This window comes from Mycteria americana, chromosome 20 (assembly GCF_035582795.1).
Source record: "Mycteria americana isolate JAX WOST 10 ecotype Jacksonville Zoo and Gardens chromosome 20, USCA_MyAme_1.0, whole genome shotgun sequence".
Taxonomy (NCBI): domain Eukaryota; kingdom Metazoa; phylum Chordata; class Aves; order Ciconiiformes; family Ciconiidae; genus Mycteria; species Mycteria americana.
In genome coordinates, this window is record NC_134384.1 from 1,318,919 (window position 1) to 1,335,907 (window position 16,989).

Sequence of the window (16,989 nt, forward strand, 5' to 3'; positions counted from 1 at the left end):
AGAAAAATAACAGCCCAGATAACATATTTGGTGTTTCCTGCTAAGTCTTCTCAATACATTTCAAATCAAAAGTAACTCTGTCAAGTGGAGAAAGATCTGTCTAACCAAAAACGCTGTTAAGTTCAGCAGGCTAACAAAGAAAAAAAAAAAATTTAAGAAAGCTTTTTCTGCTACATCTATCACTACTGAAACTGAGATTTGAGGATCAAAAACTTAGATGACGACATAGCTGCTTGGTGATGCATGAAGCAAAAGAAAACTGAGATCGCTGTTTGCTAGATATATCAGCTTTGCAAGAACTAAAAGGAATAGCACTTCCTCTGAAAAGCTGAATGAATAAACATTAGGAATAAAAGACAGTAAGGTGTGGAGGTTAAGACTGGAGGTACTTTCTGCAAAGTTAAATTCAGCTTTTCTTATATTGATTCTACATTGAAGTCAATTCCTCTTTTTCTCTGAATAACTTAAATCAACAGTTTAAATTTTCCTCTTTTTTTGTGAAAACTAGTTAGTGCTTTATTAAGTGGCCATGGAGAAACCCGAGATACAATTAAAAAAAGAAAACATGTATTTTTCTTTAGCGAGACGTGTATGACATAGTAAACTGCTATTTCTGTTAGGCAGTAGGCCATTACCCTGCGCGTCATTTCTGAGTTAGAGACACCTGGATGTTCCAGATTTCAGTCCCTACTTTTGTTACCTGCTACGGTGACAGCAACAGCCGAGGATCAAGGCAGAGGGTCCACATCTACCATTAAGGGAGAGCAAAGAGGAGGTCTCTGACACTACCCCTAAAAACGCATTTGCTGGCAGAGCTGAAATGCAAGCAATTCTCCATTCAGGGAAACGTAATTTCCAGCAGTAGTTTGAGGGGAAAGGCAGAGAAGTAATGACAGCGTATTAGTTTGGGTTTGCCAAATGCAAAGAACAAACATTCATCTTGGTATCATTTCCAAAAAAAACATTTGAACAAGCACATTATCATCTTTTTGGTGAACAGGAATTAAGTATGTGTTTAATATTAAGCAAGGGCTGAAACAACGTGCTGAACCGGGGCCACTGCGTTAGCTGGACAGGTTCCCCAGTTGCTTTGAATAGTCCCTGTCGGCTACAAAGAAGAAAGATTTCTAGCAGTTGGCACACATTGGAAAATGATGAAGAACAAAGAAATCACTGACTGAAAGTCTCAGCTATGGTGCAAGTCACAATTTGCAGAGGCGATGAAATGACAGAACCGGAGTCAGGTGGATGACAGCATCAGTGTGGAAGGGATTATTAGTGCGAAAGGTATTAACAGAGGATATGCAGAGAGGCTCTCCTCTCAGCACTCCTGGCACTGAAGCAGAAGATAAAGTTGCTCACGTTCCCGGGAAGAAAACGGCTCCGTCCTGCTGCGGCTCCAGGCCAGCCCGCAGGACTTTAGGAAGCGACGTTCATGGTCGCCCCGTCTCTCCCACCAAAACAGGTTTGCAAACGCACGGGTCTCCTTGCAGGAAGGAGGGTGCTCGCGCTCCCGTTGTAATCCCTTTTCCAAAGGTCTCTAATGATATTTCTTCCGCTGCTCCTTTTAATGAATGGTAATAGAGAACACTTGATTAGAAGCCTTTCATCATTTTAGGACTAGGGGCTTTAGCTTTCTGACCTACTTTCCTTGCCAATGAAATTCCATTTTTAGCTTCAACTCAAGGTCTGAATGTTACCCAAACTCAGACCATCTGTTTTAACTGCCTACAGGCTGAGAAGTTGACCCAAGCCAGGAAGAATAAATGGAACCAGTGTGTGCATATATTAAGTAGTCTCAACCCTCAGTGTATTAAATAACCTGCTCAGTTTATTCCTGAGTCTACATAAACATTCCTGTTCCTTTGGGCAGTGCCTGCTGTTGTTGTAAGGAACATTCATGCTACCAGTTGCTCTCCAAGACCTTCAGTTAGGTCAACTTTCTCGTACAAGTACAGGAACGAGCAGGCTACAACTGACCCCAAGTCCACCTAGTCCCTTAATCTGGCTTTGGTGAGGGCTGGCACGGGCTACCCAGAAGAAGCCCAGATGCCCCCTGAGCAAGTCACCAGGGAGTAACCGGCCTCTCTTTCCAATTCTCACTGTTAGAGAAGCAACAGGTCTTGCGCGTCTCCTCTGATCCTTTTTCATCCCAGGTGATGCAACTACCTGGCGCTGGTGGTAATAGAGACAGCTGACCAGCCCCTTCGTCAGTCTCTAGCAAATTCCCCACAGTATCCTGAAACAGGGAGTTCCAATGAGATAACTTTTGCACTGTACAGAAATCCCTCTCAGATTTAAATGTCCTGTCTTCCCATTTCATTGCACGTTCTCTTCTGTTAGTACGAGAAAAGGGCCTAAGAGCATCAGACCTTTCTTCAGGATTTCAGATACATCTCTCGGTCCTTTTATTACACAAAACTCAGTAGCAAATATGAATTTATAAACCAGAACAAAATCAAAAGGCAACATTACCTGGAAAATCCCTACTAAGTAACTGCTGACCACAGCGTTACAAAAAATCAAAATGAATCCGAGTACCGAAGATAAGCTGCTAGCACTGGTACGCATCTACAGCACTCATCCCTCGCAGCTTGGCTGATGGATGTAATTGCAGCAGAATATCTAGGGAGGATGAGAGCGTCCATGAAAACATTAACAAATAAAATACGCCAGGGAAAAAGAAAACAGTAGTGTAAAACCAAGCCAGATATTGCAGAAGTTGAATGCACAGCCGGGGAGCTGCCCAGCTCAAAACAAGGTGGGAAATAAGGATATTTAATGTAAAGGAATCCTAGCATGAAATGGGCTCCGTTCTTCCCTGGACACAGCTGATTTGCTGTTCAAGCCTGTCATTTGACAGCCTGTTTATAGATTCCCTTGCTTCAAAGCCGTTATGGCTCTGTTTACAGCACGCTCTTTCAGGAGGCACCGCGAGCCTCCTCGCGTGCGGGGTTTCTCCGGCATCCCGCCGCGCTTCCCCTTCCTTCAGGATTAGCGTATGCCAAAAGCTGACTTTAACATACCAGACTGTCCTTATGGACGTGGATTACTGAGCCTGTGTCTGCACAACACTTTCAGAAAACTTCTCCTATATTTTCAAAATATCATGCCAGCATTAACTAAGTAATCCTCACAACACTTGTCCAGGACAGCTCTGAAAATATTTTGATCTCCCTTACGGACAAGGACAAATCACATAGAACGCGGACCTGTCTTTCCCGAGGCCATAAAACAAGCCCATGACAAAGCGAGCTTTCAGACTTCAGGAGCGCTCCATCACGGGTCCCGTGTCGCACGTCTGCATTCAGCCCCTCAGCCAGCACCGCTGCCTCAGTAGCTCCAGACCACCTCCCACCTTCCCAGTTCGCTGGAATTTAATACATCGCACGTGAAAGTTTGCACGCCTCTGCTGAAAAAGGCAGCGGCATCTTTGCATGCCTAGAGGCGCGAATACGTGACAGGATAAAACCCAGCCGGGCAGGAGAACGGCACACGGGAGCAGCAGCTAGCTGCGCTCCGGAGAGCTGTGGGTTTTGGTGGGGTAAGCCCAGCAAGGCAGATGAACCAGCCAATGTGGCAGAGGAACCGCGAGTTAAACCCTAAACAAAAGATCTAACTATCCCAGCCCCCGTACCATAGCTGTTAATTCCCTGTTCGTTCGTCATGTGCAAAGCCAAGAAAGGAATGAGTAATATTTGCTTTTGTTTTCATTGTATCATTGGAAGTGACACGACCATTATTTCACTGGAGGCTCAAAGCAGCATTAGCATGATTACATTGGACTTGTACCTATTAAACGGAGGGATGTGAAATGGAGGGACAGGGAGCTGTCAAACGCAACGTACGCAGTCTTGCAATGCAACTGAAACGTTCTAGCTGAATTTTAGACATTTTTTTCTCCTTTGTGCAAATCAAAACATTGCATAGCGATTTACTTACAGTGTAAAAAAGGATCTCTTGCACCTGGAAAGCTACATGCTAATTCCATGCTTTATTCTATCTCTTTCATGCAAAGGCTTTCAAAATCATATTCTATTGTATGGTACATAATGTTATTATTCTGCCCTTGTTGTCCTAAAAGCAGAAGCTTACAGGCTGGAGTGAAATCTTCTTTTGACGCTACTGTGCCGGGCAAAAGGTTAGAGAGATAAAGAAGCTCTCAAAGAGCTGTTAATGCCAGTATGAGGCAGAAATACTAAATCATTTGGAGCAGCATTGTTTCCATTTCCATCCTCCACGAGGTATGTCAGCTTTCATAGGCTGCGTGTGAAACCACACGGTTTTGCACCGCTAGGCAGGAAACGGCCCTCGACCGCTTAAACGTAGCGACCAGAAAAAGCACGGTCCTCTTCCGCCCGCTGGACCCAGGGGCCGGCTGTCCCCGCGCTCTTGCGGGGGCTCTGCGACCTCAGCCAGGTCACCTGCGGCAGAGGAGCGTGCGCCAGCGGCCGGAGCGCGCTGCGCGGGGGCCTGGGCTGCCCTCCCTCGAGCCAGCTCTGGGGAAGAGGAGGGCGTTGGACCGGACGCTCTGTCCAAGACAGGTCTTCTACCGCTAACAAGGAAGATGTCGGGGTACGGGTTTATCAATTTTCAATTGCCCTCCGATTTCCTCTGCATCTAGAGAAGCCAATGGAGACAACGGCTAATCAATAATGGCAATTTATGAGCTGTAAGCCCCTCCCCAGGTGCACGCCTTACACCGGCTGAAAAGTTGCCACATAAAAAGGCTGCTGGAAAAGAGCATCCTCTGAAAAGCTGTTTCACTGTCCCCACAGAGCTGCTATTGCTGTAGCACCTTCCGATGCCCTTAGCCCATAGCATCTTCCAGCTTTTTGACTACAATTCCCTATTTGTAGGGCTGTGAATGTTGCACAGAGAGATAGGATCATCAGAGATGCTGCTGAGAGTCTATTTTTAGAGCGAGTCATTTGATGAGCTGTTCAGCACCTTATTTATTGCTGTCTCCGGCTGGAGGAGCTAAGCACTGTCCAGACACCTCTACCGCTAAAACCAGAACTCGGAAGCAGTGACCTCTATTCGATAACGTTTTCTGCACTGACAGAGAGAAAAACAACAGCACGTTATGCTGTCGAGGCTAATAGCTGCTAATTAGGGTGAGTGACACATGACCCCTTTTATATCCAAAGAACACAGAAGTCACAGTACAAATAAAAAAAAAAAAGTTGGAATTCTGCATTCAGTCTTTTCCAGTCTAAAGAGCGACCCCTTAACAGTAATTTCCTATTTTGGTTTTCTCCTGCTTTGTCTGTTTAAGGCTTTACTTGAACTTGACATTATTTGTACAGTGGGTAGGAGTCTCAGTGTTCACAGTGTTTCCTTGGTAGGAATTGGGGCTTTGAAGGGAGACCAGGCGAAGAAAAGGGGACAAACGGAAACACGGGATACGTGTGTAGAGGCTCCAGAATCGCCGTCGGCGCACAGAGCCCTGAGGGGGCTGCGGCAGCGGGGGCAGCTCCTCCCAAGGGCCTGGGACGCGCCTGGCAGCAGGCACACCTCACCTAGCACGGCCCGTAAGCACCGCAGCCAGATCAGCGACTGAACTGGCTGAATCTGTTGCCATCTAACCGGATTCCTGGCAAAATAGATAGCAAAGATGTTTATCTCTAGGCACGTTCCACATCATACCTAGCCGATGCTCAGCGTTTATCTCTGGACACGCCTGGAGCCACGTGCAGGCTGTGTTTCCCCCAGACTTCTGTACAACTGCCTCGCGTTAGTATTTGGAACGCAGTAGCGCTTCGGGGTCACTGCTGGGTGTGGGGTATATGCAGAACATGGGGCAGCTCCTGCTCTGATAGCACCTATTTAACCAGGCAGGCAAAGAGTAAGTAATCAATTGCCATTTCATAAATGGGGAACTGAGGTACAGAAAGCCAAAATGATTTACTAGAGGTCACATTAAAAGTCTACTGAATTCGCAGCCACCCGTTGTTTTATTACAGGCTCAAACATCCCGTTAGACCCTCTGAACGTTAATCGTTACCTAACTCTTCTATCTTCTTGCTGCTCTAATGAGATTATTGATGAATTACTTAAAATGCACGTTCTGTAGAAGAAATTTTTTAGGTGACAAGTTGCCTTTTACTAAACAAATTAATGGGAAAGTCGAGTTCTCTCATTCCAGTCTGGGGAAAAGAAGTTTTGGGTTTAAAATGCCCAATTAGTACTAACTGAAATCCAATATTTGAGATTATTTGGCACCGTTTCTGTTATAAATATGCCATGTGGCCATTAGTACCCTGTGGTACCATCAGGACAAAAATAGTCACTCTGGCAATTAATACTGCAGTAGCTGCATATGTCAATACAGGAGTAGAACAATTGCAACTTTATAGGTTCATTGCAAACCCCATCATAGTCGAAGTCAAAGGGAGGCCTCTCATTAAGTGCAAGGGGATCTAGATCAAGCTTGCTGAAGCATAGCTGGGTTTTACTCTGATCAAAAAGCTATGACATTTGCAAACATCAGTATCGCTCACATTGCAGGTCAGCCCAGTAAAGCCAGAGAACACAGCTGGAAGTGCACGGCGTGCCGTGCAAACCCACAGAATCACAGAATCATATAGGTTGGAAAAGACCTTTAAGATCATCGAGTCCAACCGTAAACCTAACACTGCCAAGCCCACCACTACACCATGTCCCTAAGCACCTCATCCAAACGTCCTTTAAATACCTCCAGGGATGGGGACTCCACCACTGCCCTGGGCAGCCTGTTCCAATGCTTGATAACCCTTCCAGTGATGAAAAATTTCCTAATATCCAATCTAAACCTCCCCTGGTGCAACCTGAGGCCATTTCCTCTCGTCCCATCACTTGTTACCTGGGAGAAGAGACCGACCCCACCTCTCTACAGCCTCCTTTCAGGCAGTTGTAGAGAGCGATGAGGTCTCCCCTCAGCCTCCTTTTCTCCAGGCTGAACAACCCCAGGTCCCTCAGCCGCTCCCCATCAGCCTTGTGCTCCAGACCCTTCCCCAGCTCCGTTGCCCTTCTCTGGACACGCTCCAGCCCCTCAAGGTCTCTCTGGGAGTGAGGGGCCCAACACTGAACACAGCATTCGAGGTGCAGCCTCACCAGTGCCCAGTACAGGGGACGATCACTGCCCTGCTCCTGCTGGCCACGCTATTTTTGATACAAGCCAGGATGCCATTGGCTTTCTTGGCCGCCTGGGCACACTGCTGGCTCATATTCAGGTGGCTGTCGACCAACACCCCCAGGTCCTTCTCTGCCAGGCAGCTTTCCAGCCACTCTTCCCCAAGCCTGCAGCGTTGCATGGGGTAAACCCAGAGGGACGGATGCAACAGCGTTCTCTCTGCAGATAACTCTGCTGTAGACCCAGAAGTTCGTGTTACAAGTACAAGTTTTAGGTCTTGTTCCCATGCAGCCTGCTCCAGCTAGCACAAAATTTCTCATCGCGGTATCTCTCATAATAGTTTTGCAAATGAAGTTCTACGTCTCCCCAGCAAAATCCTCCACGCTTCAAGACAGTTTGATCTTTCCTCATGGTGTTTTACAGCACCTTCTCTGAAGTCCCAAGTAATGAGGTAACTCTCGGTCTGTGTGTAAGAACAAAACTCTACAAGACAGACTGTGAGCCAGACACTTATTATTATACTTTCTCCAAATGCACAGAAGGGCTTTCTCTCAGTGCTCCAGGTCACTGAGATCATGTTTGAGGCATATGATTAATTTTCAGCCTTATTGTGTTAAGGGGTGGCAGGAGAAAAGTAAGAAAGATCTTTTTTAGTGCAGCGTTAAATGAGGCAGAAGACCTTGTAACTTAGCAAGAGCTTTTAAACTATCTATGCATAAAGCAGCAGCTAAAAAGTTAATAGACATAAATAGCATTTTATTGATTTGAGGTATTCTGAGGGGTTTTAATGTAGGTGAAGGCAGGAAAAGGATTCTGCTTGGGATAATTAAGCCTTAGCTAGTGAAGCCTGAAGCATTTACACCAAAAAAAAAAAACCCACCCAAAAACCTGAAAATGCCAAAGAAAAAGCTGTCACTTAGCCTGAAACGAAGCCTTTCCTGGGACACAAGGGAGTGTGATAGCCCAGCGATCATAATCTTTTACCCAGCAGCTTGGCCACACTGTCTAGCCACCGAGCCTAGGAGAGCACACGAGAGATGCCCAGGAGCAAGCAGTTCATGTGTAAGGAGTTCTGCTTTTATTCAGAGACCCTCACACCAACGAGTGCTTGGATGGGGGAAAGAAGTTCAGCTGATAAAAAAGGTGTTTTGAAATATTTGGTTTTCCCCTTGGACGTAAATTATTCTTAGCACAACTCTATTCTCATAAAAGCTCTTTGTTGGTCATATGCAGATATCAAAGGTAAAAATAAAGCCTCAACCATAAATCATTTTGCTTTTCAATATTTGCTACATCAAACACCAGAACATCGCAAAGAACAGCATGGAAATCCCAAACACCATCTGATAGCAACTAGGGGCCTCTCCAGATTTCAGGCACCCTGAAACAAGGGATATCTTCCTTAGGCCCAGACTTTCCTTTTAGCGTCCTTTCCCTATCTACTGCAAAACTGCAACAGGTTGCAGTGCCTAGGACCTCTTTGCTACGCCAGGGTGTAGCCAGGTGGCATAAGCCCGCTTGCAGTGGGATTTCAGAGAGTACCACGTGTCCTCCCGAGTCACAGAGGTGCTTTGGGAATTCCTGGACCCCGGTGGTTTGTACACAGTCATTTCAGTATCAGAGATTTTTTTTTTAAAATCTGTTGTTATTTGGCTGCTTGCTTTTCCCTTTCCTCCAGATGAAAATTACTTCAATGAATATTGATATTAATATGCATTTGCATGCAAGCATGTAATAAATGGCTCACTGAAACAAGGCCTGTAAATTCAGTCAGTGGCTGTGCTAATCATGTTCCTATCGCGCTCCAGGGGCATTAGCTGTAAATGAGCTTTTTGTTACATGATCAGAACACACCGCAATCCACATCCAGCCTTCTGGATGGGTTTTTATTTGCCTATCAACCATTTGCAGAAGAAAGCACTGAAGTCACTTCTAGAGGGCAAACGGCAGGGGAGGAAGAGCCTCCCATGGAGCTTTCCACCGCAGCTGCTGAACGCAGGGCACAACATTTGCATTGCCAACATCTGGTGCTTGCTGGATATCAGAAGTTGTGCTGCAAGACGGGAGAGTCGTGAGCGATGGCGCAGTTGGTTAGAATTAAGAGGTCCAATCACCTGGGATGCAACATGGGGATTGTGTCGGGCCAAACTGTAAATCAGAACTCAAAATCCCCGTTCCCTTCGCTATAACGCAGCATTCAGTGAGGCAGAGCAGTCAATCACGTGCCCGAGTCCGAGAGCCATTTCGGTACCGTACGTTCCGTGAGGGAATAACAGCCATGCTCCTTCTTATAGCACTGGTGGGTAGCCATAAGGCAGAGCACATTGGTTTTCTTTACGGAAGGATAGTATTAAAGCTTAAGCGTAGAACTGCTGCAGAAAGCTTTTGCAATATGCAAAGTAAAAACACAAACAGCAAATAAGCACTCACCAGACTAGTGATTTCTGTCGTGCGGAATCCACAGACCCTAAACCAGCATCATCTTCCAGCCACGTAAAATGGATTATTCCATCTCAGTTCTGCTGGTATTATTTAACATACAAATTACAATCGTGAATGAAGATTGCTGGGACAAACCCACTACAGAGGTTTGTCTGAATAATTTTTCAGCTGGTCTCATATTCCTGACAATTCACCCTTTACTGAATCCAGACTCCAAATGAACCCCAAATTTCTGACTGTACAGATGGCAAGGAAACTGCTGGGTTTTGAAACAGAAATCAGTCCTCATTTGCACCTGGATACAAGGGAATGAAAATATATGAACCTGCTCACAAGCAGACATACGGTTTTACGTTTGTTAGAGCTCATCTACATGGAGAGGTAGGTACGAGATGAGCGAGGGCGTGAATTGAACGTGCTCAGCAGCTGCCTGAACTGCCGCATCTATTCTGCAAAGAGAGTGCCTTTCTTTGGCTTAGCTTAATTCGTTGCCAAAGCGCGGTGTAATTGTCATCTCTAGGATGACAGCACCACAGGAATTGTTGCTTTCTAAGCTTTCTAAGGTGGATTTCTAAGCTGTAGCGTCCAACCTGGACACTCACGTTGCTGCGCACTCAGGGAACCTGAAAAGGCTGTTGGTGCCGTTGCGCTTGTCTGAAGAAGGGGCTTCCCTTTTTTTTTTTTCCCCTCTAGTTATGGTGACATGGTGCCCAAGACAATTGCTGGGAAGATATTTGGCTCCATTTGCTCCCTGAGCGGGGTGCTGGTCATTGCTCTGCCGGTTCCAGTCATTGTTTCCAACTTCAGCCGAATTTACCACCAGAACCAGAGAGCCGACAAGCGGAGAGCGCAGAAGGTAAGCCGTCCCGCGCGGCCGCCTCCTCCGAAAGCCCAGCAGCTGCCAAGAAATCCCAGCCCCTGCTCGTCACCGCGGGGCTTGTGAGACACCGGTGACAACTCTGAGCGGTGCAGAGGGCAGCCTGCACGCACCTATCCCCGTACCTGCACGCGCGTAGGCTTACCTTCGCACGCAGTTACAGCTACCTATACCCCTACAGACGCGAGCTCGTTCATCGCACGCACCACGTGCTGGCGTATTTTAAACAGCAGAAGCGATGGGGCTTTTATTGCTCGCCTTTGCTGCGTACCAGTCTGAAGTAAATATATACATATACACATAAACCCTTAAATCATTACCAGGAGCTGTTTATCTTTCCAGCTGCTCGGTTCCTGTCCTCTCTTTGCCCTGGAGTTTTGAAAACACCCATCCAGAAACAGCCACTTAGCAGTACACATACCCCCTCGAAGCTGCAGACTGTACCATAGACAAAAACACTAGGAATACACAAAAGCCCCTGGAAAGCAGGGGATTACTGAATATTCCAAAATCTGGACAGTTTTTACCAGCATGAACTTACTGATTCACTGAGAAAGTACAACATTTATTATACCTCTATTTCAGTCTGCTAAATTACACCAAAACCAGAATCAGGTCTTTACAACAACTGCAAACTAAAGGTCTGGGGTTTTTTTCTCACTGTGGAATGCTGTCTGCCAGAAATTCAAGACTCAGGGGACCTGATGGAGAATAGTAGTAGAAAGATGTGCTATTTCTGCTTCAGGCAAGCATCTGGGCCATGCCTACTTCTTGCAGCTCAGGGAGCTGACAGCAGCGAGCTGAGATACAAGACCTACAAAACCACAAAATTTGGCAGTCAAAACACATAAGGAGAGTAGCAGAGAGACAGAGTCACGCAGGAATGAGCTGCAGCCTCTGTAAGTCATTGCTGGGTTTTACGCATACCTGCATTAGGTTTGGCACTGTACTTGTGAAACATCACCCTGCAGTAATTTCGGGAGGTGTTTTTGAGGGAGAGTTGTTTATCTGATTAGTCATACAACATAATATAGATAAAAAAAATCTAAAGATATCATAATGGAAGTCCACTCAGTACCACACACTGTTCAGTCAGCAGCTGGACAGTGGGAAACCAATATGGCTCATTACATTCATTTAATGAATTTAAATGATTTGCAGAGTGGGTTGCCTAATGTGAGGCTGCACCCAGGCGTAAGGTATCTGGGTTTAACTTGCAACAAGAACGTGCTAGGTGTCGGCGTGGGGGAAGGACGGGAGTACTCATGTAGAGGTTTGTTAAGGGGACAGCGTGCAATAGCCCGTTTAAATAACCGAAGACTTTGAGAGAAAGCACTTGTTCTATTTGTACGGCACATAAACACAGCGAGAGACAGAACCTGCGTTACAGTATAGCCTAGGCAGCAGATAAATAGGCAAGACAAATGAACAAACAAGATTTGAGCCTAACCATGGATCACCATACCAAGAAGCTCCAGAACTGACTCCAGGTCTGTGCTTTTGGATGAGGCTGTCCTTCCTTCCAGGCAGCAGACCGAAGTTTCTTGTTCTGATTCACCTTTTCCTTTATTTGTTGGACTGTGATCCACTTGGTGACAAGAAAATGTACCACCACCTTTGATGCTGATATGATTGATTGCACCTTTTATAAGGTTTTCTGTATTGACACACACAGTGTATAATTTCCCCCCATTTGAATTTCTAATTCCCTTGATATTGGATGAATTTCTGGGCTAAGAAAGTTTTCTCAAGTCAGAAGTGTGAGTAATTTTCACATGATCATCACTGCATGAATACTAAAGAGAAAGCAGCACATTAATGACAGTCTCTCTGGAGATGGTCAGGATGTACACAGGGACGTTAAGAATCTGCTTTGATAGCGTACTTGTTCCAGCATCATCCTCCAGTGAATTGAATCCTTTCTTCAGAAATAGGAAGGTTTTAGTAATAGTTAAAGCTCTCTCCCCCTCTAATTAAAGATACAAAGACATTTGCGTGGCTTTTTTCAAGAAGGTTGGAAAAAGCTCTTTGCACTCTCTCAGCCCTTGAATATGAAGGGCCCACCAGTAGAAGCTCCTTATAAGCAGAGTTTAGAAGACACAGCTTTGAAGAAATAACACAGATATCTTTCCTAAGTTTCTAGTGTGCTAAATAGATTATTTTTCTCTTTTACTTGAAGAGTAAATAATTTGTATGGTATGTATTAGTATAAATGCTTTAGAAGTTCTATGTAGTTCAAGAATCATAATTTTATAACGTACAAGTAGGTTTCCAGATTAGGCTATAGACCATCTTTATTTATTTTTCATTAACTCAGACTGACGTTTTCCAATGAGAAATAATAAAGGCAGAAGTACTGTACGAGCATCAGCGTGGCTGGATGCGACATTCACCGATGTGAAGGTCAGGGTGCGAGGGAACCCGGGCTCTCCAGCACAGCGGGGGGTTCTGAGGGGCCGCACTCCGGAAAACAGGAAAACGCAGCCCAGCCCCGGTGTCCCTCTGGGTTATGATGTGCTCAGTCTTCACTTTTGACGAGGCACTGGTCTAGCGGGAAGAGGTATTTAAATAGTGTGAATAAAATACTGGGAGGTGGCTGTAACTCATCAGCATCTATTCTTCAACTAACTGAGGAGAAATGTTCCTTAAAAAGAAAAAAAAAAAAGAAAAAAACCACCCAAAAATAACAAACTACCAGTGATTTAATCACCTTGAAGATAAATTATTCTTTGCCAAAACTGCACTGCAAGAGAATTAATTACGAGGAGATCTGGCAATCTTAATTTATTGTGCTGTGTCATCAGATTTTATCCTCTGGCATGCTGCAAGGACCAGGTCAATCTGAACAGAAGATGAATTGATCATTTCTGACAAGGTTCATTTTGGTAAAATTGTTCCCCCTCCCCCCGAGACTTTTTTTTTTTTTGACTGATGCGCTAAGAATAGACCTTCCTGACTTTGAAACGATGCTGTTCTTTAGTGAATGTCACAGCCTTTGGTTTTAAAAGAGAATTTGACACTTAAAAGGCTTGACAATAGAATGACTTTGTAATTCAGATAATGCTGGAGTCTCTCTCTTGCTGCGTTCAGTTTGCAGCATAGATGCAACGTGAAGAAGGAGACGAGGATCTCGTGCTGGTTTGAGGACTACACCTCCCACTTTTCAACCCTAGAAAGAGAAAGCAGAGGCAGCTACTAACAGCTACTGAAGTGCTGCTCCTTTAGCAGCAGCAGGAAAAGTAAAACAGGTCATTGTTTAGAAGTTAGAGACTGCGTGAATACAGCCCCAAGCCACCACACTGTTCCCAGCAGAGCAGGGCAGTAGAGAAATGCACGGCCGAAAGACTGCCAGGTAACCCGGCAGTGAACAGAACAGACGTGGCCTTCAGGCGTAGCACAGCAAAGATCCCAGAAGTGCAGATTGCTCTCCCAAGCTTTACAGGAATGCTGTAGACCTCTGCACTCAGAGAATGGTCAAGAATCCTGCAAGAACGATCCTTCTTGAGTAAACTCTAGCTGCTGACAGGCAAATTTATTCCCATGTCTTTAACCGGAGAACCAATACTAAAATCAAAGGCCCTGTCTTTGCACAAACAATAACCAAAAAAAAAGGAAGAAAGAAGGAGAAGAAAACACTAGATCTCTTGGTGAAAATACTTCTAGAAAGGTGTTTTTCAAAGTGTTATGGGAGCCTTTGTTGGTCCTTAATCTCCCAGGTCCAATGACACTTGTCTTTGTCCAGCTTTAAAATAATCAACTCGGGTCCCTCAGCTGGAGAGATTGTGCTAAGTGCAGCAAAGTTAGTCCTGTTAGGTTTTTTCTTCCTGGAACGATGCTTCAGAAAAGACAACTAGACATCCCTTCGCTATCTCCCCAAACTGCTCCAATACAGTCCAACTAATTGCAGCAGTACGACCCCATCGGCTCCAGTGTCCCATTCCCTGGGGAAACAGGAGCTGGCGATAAACTGCACAGGAGTTTTCAGAAATGTGAGTTTGCTTGGGTGGGCCAGTGACTGACTAGTAGCAATGTGCACTAGCAGCTTTTTGGTAAGAAAAAATGATAAGACAGAAAACAATACTGTAACAAGGGCAATACAGCATTACAGGTCAAGCCGATGTGGTTGTTAGCCCCAACTCCCCGCACACGTAAACAGACACGCAGATGAAGACACCAAGTCCTCAAAGGCACGTTTAAAGCAATTTTGAACGGCTTCAGAAGGCACATGGAAGTAGAGTGGCAGCTGAAACGTTTGGAAATAGCAACAACAGCCTAAAGCAAACTGGTCTCTGGACCAGCCCCCTTCGGGCTAAAATTTTTCCCCCAGAGTTGTTCTAGATCTCCTCAGTTTGGGGGAAAACAAGTGTTCAGAAAGGGGCTCTTACACAGTGAAGTCTGCCTCCTCACATTTGCGCAACAGAGGAGGGAGAAATGTAAATGCTCAGATGCTGTGAAAAAACCCCTGTTTAAAGTGCATTTATCGTTTAATGGTTAGATTTGCTAAATGAGCCAAGATACTGAAATGGCTGATAATCTCAGAGGGATTGGCATGGTTTTAGTGGTGCATTTCACAGGGGCTAAACTGAAACCGTCGTCTACAAATATAAAACTTTGGTAATCACAGTGCTTGGTTTCAGGTCTGCAGTAAATATGCTTTTGAGGACCACAGCTTCTTAGTCTGTTCAGTTCAGTTCATTTATTATCTGGTGGCCTTTGACTCTATGAGAACAAGCAACGTACTGCAAAAGCCTTGAAACAGACTTCTCATTTCATCCTCTAGGCTTTAAGTTTCCAGGAAAGAACCAAACACCCACATTTAGGCAAGGAAAGGACTACCCAGGACAAAGTCATTTTGCAGAGCCACTCTCACATAAAACTATAATATAGAACTGAAAACTGTAATGCAGGCTATCAAAGAGTAGATGGTATAAATTAGGTGAAGCAGAGAAGTGGACACATCGCCTGGTGGATGAATTAAAGCATTCAACCACAGAGCCAAGATCAGCAGAAGAAAGGAATGAAGGGGCAAAGGACAAGCCGTATCTTTTCAGATGGAAGTCGAGGAGAGGAAGTAGATGGAGGAAGGTTATTCCAGACAGCGAGAGCTACTCGTGAGATGGTTGCACAGAGGCAGCTATGACTCTGCAGACTGATGAAGAGGTAACTATGGAGATGCTTAAAAGGGGCTTAAGCCAAAAGGAAGGAAGAGTAAGGACACAACCGTCTTCCTGATTGTTCCATAAGAGGCACATTAGAAACAGCCTGTTCCAGACCCAGCCGTCACTCCCAGAGGCACGGAGAACAGGACTGCAGTCAGCAGAGGGGATGAAGAGGGAAGATGGTGATGAAAAGAATGCTTAACACTAGATTTATGTCATCATCGTACCCATGAGAAAGACGGCCCACACACCTGTCAATAATGAGGCCATTATAATAATTGATTTGCTACAGAGCAGGGGAGTCAGCTTTGAAATGTTCTGTTTTTCAGCTGACACCCTAAATTTTGGAGGTGGGTTAGTGAACTGCAGAGCGTGGAACAGAACGGCCAGAAAAAGCGACTTGAGCAAAGCTGTGAGCTGTCTAAGGAGAGCTCAGCGACAGAACATGACTCAGTTCCCAGCAGGGGATGGGGTTGGGAACTTAGGGAGGGAGAGAAACAATAAGGTTAAAACTGGAGCTGGCTGACATTTAAAAAACATGGTTTTTTCAACCACAATGAATCTGTGCGGAATATGTTTTTGTTGTTGTTGATATTTAACAGTGTTTGACAGGGGGGAAAAAAGCTTTTAATTATTTTTTATTTTTAAAAGAGATTTCATTTTTGCTGGGGTAGGTATCTCTTTCTCTTCCTCCTCTGTTTCCTGTTTGGTGTTTTTCACATCCCCTCATACAGTTCAGGGGGAAAGAAAAACCCTAACAAATAAACCAACCAGGAATCCTTCCTCTTTTCTTTCATATCATCCAGGAAAGCAAAATGGCATTTTCCATCAGTTCAGCTAGTTCAAATTCCCTGGGTCCCAAATTGCATAAAACAACTAGATGTCTCCTCTGAAAGGAAGGACTGAAATCAGTGAGCTAGAGCTTACAGGTTCAGCCTCCAAAGCAAGCCCACGTATCTAAATATTAAGCCTGTTGTCAATAGTGGCCCAATGCCCAGATAAAATAATTTCCACACGTACCGGGAAGCCACTCTACATTTGTTTCATGCCTTGAGGCCCTTTCACGTCACGTCTCGGTCATAACCGGGTAACAGCCTGCAATGCCGTAAGAACCTGCCTAACCCATCCTCGGGGCCTCTCCTCGGTCACCTCAGCAAGAGGGTGTCCCCTTTCCCACCTGTCGGAAGTCCGGGTTGTACGTGGCAGCCTCTGTCCAGATGGCTCCATTATGTAGCACAGTTGGTAGGATTTGTAATGGCTGATGTTGCCCGCTCCATCCCAGATGTCTAAATAAATGCAAGCTGAAATTGCCTTGTCAAGGAGACCTGCATGCAAAACGTTCAGCCAAAAAATGTTGGGAAGCCCCATCCTACTTTGGAACTAGGTTCTAGCGATGC

The 16,989-nt window shown here is 45.3% G+C and overlaps 1 protein-coding gene across 2 annotated transcripts in view; it reads left to right on the forward strand.

Annotated features, from left to right (window-relative positions):
- The window catches only part of KCND3 (potassium voltage-gated channel subfamily D member 3), a 122,384-nt gene that overhangs the window by 82,751 nt on the left and 22,644 nt on the right, over positions 1-16,989 (forward strand). For both annotated transcript variants that reach the window (XM_075521867.1, XM_075521868.1), the window contains exon 2: positions 10,250-10,412. In XM_075521867.1, coding sequence (XP_075377982.1) covers positions 10,250-10,412 — 163 coding nt within the window. The remainder of the gene's footprint in view (positions 1-10,249; positions 10,413-16,989) is intronic.